The sequence below is a fragment of the Theropithecus gelada genome, chromosome 10 (assembly GCF_003255815.1).
Source record: "Theropithecus gelada isolate Dixy chromosome 10, Tgel_1.0, whole genome shotgun sequence".
Taxonomy (NCBI): Eukaryota; Metazoa; Chordata; class Mammalia; order Primates; family Cercopithecidae; genus Theropithecus; species Theropithecus gelada.
In genome coordinates this window covers 29863114-29867180 of record NC_037678.1, presented here as the reverse complement: position 1 = coordinate 29867180, position 4067 = coordinate 29863114, and the positions used below count along the sequence as shown (strand labels likewise).

Here is a 4067-nt window from a genome sequence, read left to right as displayed (position 1 = left end):
TTTTTTTTTTTTTTTTTTTTTTTTTTGAGACGGAGTCTTGCTCTGTGCCCCAGGTTGGAGTGCAGTGGCGCGATCTCGGCTCACTGCAAGCTCCGCCCCCCGGGTTCACACCATTCTCCTGCCTCAGCCTCCCCAGTAGCTGGGACTACAAGCGCCCGCCACCACGCCTGGCTAGTTTTTTGTATTTTTTTAGTAGAGACGGGGTTTCATGGTGTTAGCCAGGATGGTCTCGATCTCCTGACCTTGTGATCCGCCCGCCCCGGCCTCCCACAGTGCTGGGATTACAGGCTTGAGCCACCGCGCCCGGCCAAGGTGAAGGTTAAGAGGAAGAAATGAAAGATTGTATTCAATTCTGTGCCTCAGTGAACACTACTGAGTGCCTGATAGAGAAAGTGGGCTTTGAACTTACAAGCACAGCCTGCTCTCAATCTCACCTTAGCACTCATTAGCTGTGCGACCTTGGGCCAATAACCCAGCCTCTCAAAAGCAGGTTCATCCTGCCAACCTTGTAAGCTGTCATGAGCATGGGATGAAGGGATACTTGTGAACCACCAGCACAGTGCCTGGCATAAAGAACACAACTTTGTAGACTTTGGAAGACTGGCGTGATGAAAGTGGCTTCTGGCAAGCAGAAGGTAAAAGTGTTAAACTGAGCAGCTGTTCTACAACCACAAGTCAAAACCGCAAACGCTCAGGAAAAAAGACTCTGTAATGAAATACACATCCTGTCTATGAAATCATGCGTTAACATTCACCCTGACCAACTCTTAAGTTGTTGCTGTCTTTCCTATGGGCATGCCTCCAGGCTGGGGGTCATGGGAAACCTGTATGACGCCTAGGCAGGGAGAAGGGCTAACCAAAAGGAAATGCCCAGGGAAATGCAATTATTGATGGTTTCTCATGTATTGATTTCTGTGGGGAAATCAGTCATCCGGGTTTTGAGGCGCTAACCCCAAGCAGCTGGAACCAGCGCTATGGTTGGTCTCAGCTCGCCACTACTTTCCAAGCAGAGCTGACCATTCTGTCCTTCATTCATGCATTCTTTTGTTCAGTCAACACATATGTATCAAGTCCCCGCATCCTGTGCTCCAGCACTGAGCTAGGACCAGGACAGATGTGCAGAAGCCTCCTCCCTGTCTGAGGATAGTCATAGAGGGCTAAATCGAACTGGGCTTTGGACAGACACTTACATTCTGGAAAGTGGCATGGACTTCCTTTGAGAAGGCTCACCCAGTCCTGCCTTTGTGGAAATGAGGGAATCCAGGGTGAGGCAGCCTCAAAACCCAAGACTGCAGAGACAGTAAGTGCGACGCTGTCTGCAAATCCAGGTCCTCTGGCCACCTCTGTGGCCTTCCCTCCCTCATTGTATCCACTAAAACACCAGTGAGGGAGAGAAATTTGAAGGGTGTGTTTTCTTTCTTTTTAAAAGAACTAGACAGTGGAGCCCAGAGCTGTCTCTCTCTGGAGATGAGCTGTCTGTGAGACAGGTATATACAGAAGAGTGAGAGGAAGGAAGAGAACGAGAGACTGCAGATAAATATGAACAGCAAGCGTCTCTCTCCAGCCCTCCCTGGAGCCAGGCTGTGCTTCTGCTCCTGACTTGCAGTTGCTTCACTGTGCAGTGAAGGTCAGAGCTCAGCTCCCACGCCACACACAGGGGAGTCCCATCCCCACTTCTCGCATCTTTTCTCACTGTCCTATTACACAGACCCTCCATTCCGGCCACACACCGTATCCTGTCCCACCTAAGGACCTTGGCTCAGGCCCTTTCCACCACCTGGAATGTTCCTGCTACCCCCACAGGGATGCCCAAATGCCTTTTCCATGACGGACACCCCAACTGGAAGGAATTTTTCTTTTTCCTGGAATTCCGTACACATACCAGTTGTGCAAGTAGCTTTGCTAGACAGTTCCCTAACTTCAAGCCTCGTTCCTCCCCGAGATGGGTTAGGTCCCTGGATATTAGGGTCCCCAGAGTATTTATTTATAGTTCCAGCTCCCAGTATGGCGCCCTGTACTCTGTGGGCACCTGAAGAATGGCTTCAACCCAGGCGCACCAACCCTCCGTATCAGAACGCTTCATACACAGCCTGCAGGAGGGACCAGCAGGGCAGAGGGACCTGCTTCGCCCAATAGTGGAAGTCACAGGACATTTCTCAACATCATTCACATTAAAAACATCTTTTTTTTTTTTTTTTCCTGTGAAATAGTCACTCACCCTCCACCCTCTTTTGGTAAATCCTCCACAAAATTAGATAAGGAGAAATATCCCTTTGTTTTACATCCTCTGACTCAGATACTGAGCATTATTCCTTGGGGTCAGCGGTGGCGGTGGAGGGGAGGAAAGATCCCCTTGGGGATGCGGGGAAGAGGAGAGTATATTGTGGAGGGGCACAGCGTTTTGCTGTTTTTTCTTTTTTTTCCCTTAAGATGGTCCTGGCTCACAGAAAGGCCACTACCTGGCAGGCGGGTGGGTCACTTCCTGGGGGCGCAGCGGGGCTACGACTTGACAGCTATAAACGTTTGATCCTCCCACTGCGCGCTCACCGGGTTCCCAGACCCAGGTGGTGGTAGTAGGGGGTGGGAGAGGCGGGAAGAGCGCCGTCTTAAGAACCATCTGCTCCTCCTCCAGGCTTCGCGCCTCTGGGGAGGTGGCCCTCAGCCGCCCTCGGCAGAGCTCTCCCCGAAACCTGGTGCCGCGTCTCAGCGCTCCGGCCCCCGCAGGCCAGAGCTCTACGACAGCGGGGTCCCTCTGCGGGGCGCGGGCGAGGGCTTCCACCTTCCGCACGCACGTGGGCTCGCCCGGCTCCGTCGGCGGCATGAAGGGCACGGCTTGAGGGAAGCTCCCGAGGGCGCCATGGGCCTCCCGAGGGCCGACCGTGCCCCGCCGGGGGACGTGGGGACGCACGGCGTGGAGCTGGGTCCCGACCCGTCCTGGCTCCTCCCCGGGCCCCTTCCCCACAGTCCCTTTCTACCAGCCCTGCCCGCTTCTCCGGCCTGGCCCCGCGCCGCGGCCTCCTTTCCCGAACTCCGCGGCCCGGGCGAAAGTGTCACTCCCGTCTCCAGCCACGACGGCGGGCCAGGTTGTGCCACACGCGCCGCGCGATGTGCCACCCCCCTCTACCCCCATTCCACACCGAGGGTCCTCCCCAGGCGCCGCGATATCTGTACCCAAGTTTCTTAGCCCCTCCGAGCCCGCGGCGCGGACTTCCTGCCTCCCTAGCCCGGCCCCGGCCGTGCGGCCGTTCAGCCCTCCGCGATCTTGCCCGGCGCCCGCAGCATCCTGGCGGCGGCCGCTCCCCCCGTAGAGTCTCACCGGCTGGGAGCAGACCAGCGCCGGGTGGTCCAGGAGTCGCAGGGAGGCGCCACCCGGGGCCAGCACGCCCAGGAGCAGCAGGAGCAGTCCCAGCGGGGGCCCCGGGACAGCGGGCGGCGGGCTGCGTGCGGCCCCCATGGCCCCGGTGGCGTCGCGGAGGGCTCGGCCCCGGATGGGGACGCAGCGAGCGAACGTTCGGGGGCTTTCCTTTCCGTGGTGGAGTTCAAGTCGGCTCCACTCAGCTCGCTTCCGGCTTCCAGCCCGGGCCCAGGGGCGGGCGGGGCCGAGGGGAGGAGTTTAGGCTGGGACGGGGAGGGGTTTAGGGTGAGACGGGGCCCTCCCCACGTTCCTCCCTGCGCCTCTCCTCTCGGGCCTCTGCGCCGTCCTCCCGGCGTCCGTCCCCGGCACTCCTCCGCCCGCCGCCCCAGGTGCGCTCCTCCCGCTGCTCCTGGGCCTGGCCCGTCGCGCCCCTAGTTGCACCCGCGTCGGGCTAGCGTCAACTCCAGCTGGAGCCTCGCCTGCCCCCACACGCACCCTCCACCCTGGCCGTGCAGCAGCAACTGTCGATTTTAATCCTCCGCCCTCACTCACTCGATTCTTGGTCCTGTTCAGACTTCTTGTTTCTCTCCTGGGTCATTGGAAGTCAAATCCTAACTTGGGATTCCAGGAAGTCCGTTTTCTTAGTCTCTGTCCCTTTTATTTTTATATTTTATTTTATTTTTAGACAGGGCCTCCCTTTGTCTCCCAGGCT

General features: G+C 57.6%; 1 protein-coding gene across 2 annotated transcripts in view; it reads right to left on the bottom strand.

Moving 5' to 3' along the window:
* IL17RA (interleukin 17 receptor A) overlaps window positions 1-3581 on the bottom strand; it is a 25718-nt gene extending 22137 nt beyond the window's left edge. For both annotated transcript variants that reach the window (XM_025400684.1, XM_025400685.1), the window contains exon 1: window positions 3317-3581. In XM_025400684.1, the coding sequence (XP_025256469.1) occupies window positions 3317-3454 (138 nt within the window). In that variant the 5' untranslated portion in view covers window positions 3455-3581. The remainder of the gene's footprint in view (window positions 1-3316) is intronic.
* Window positions 3582-4067: the final 486 nt, after the last annotated feature.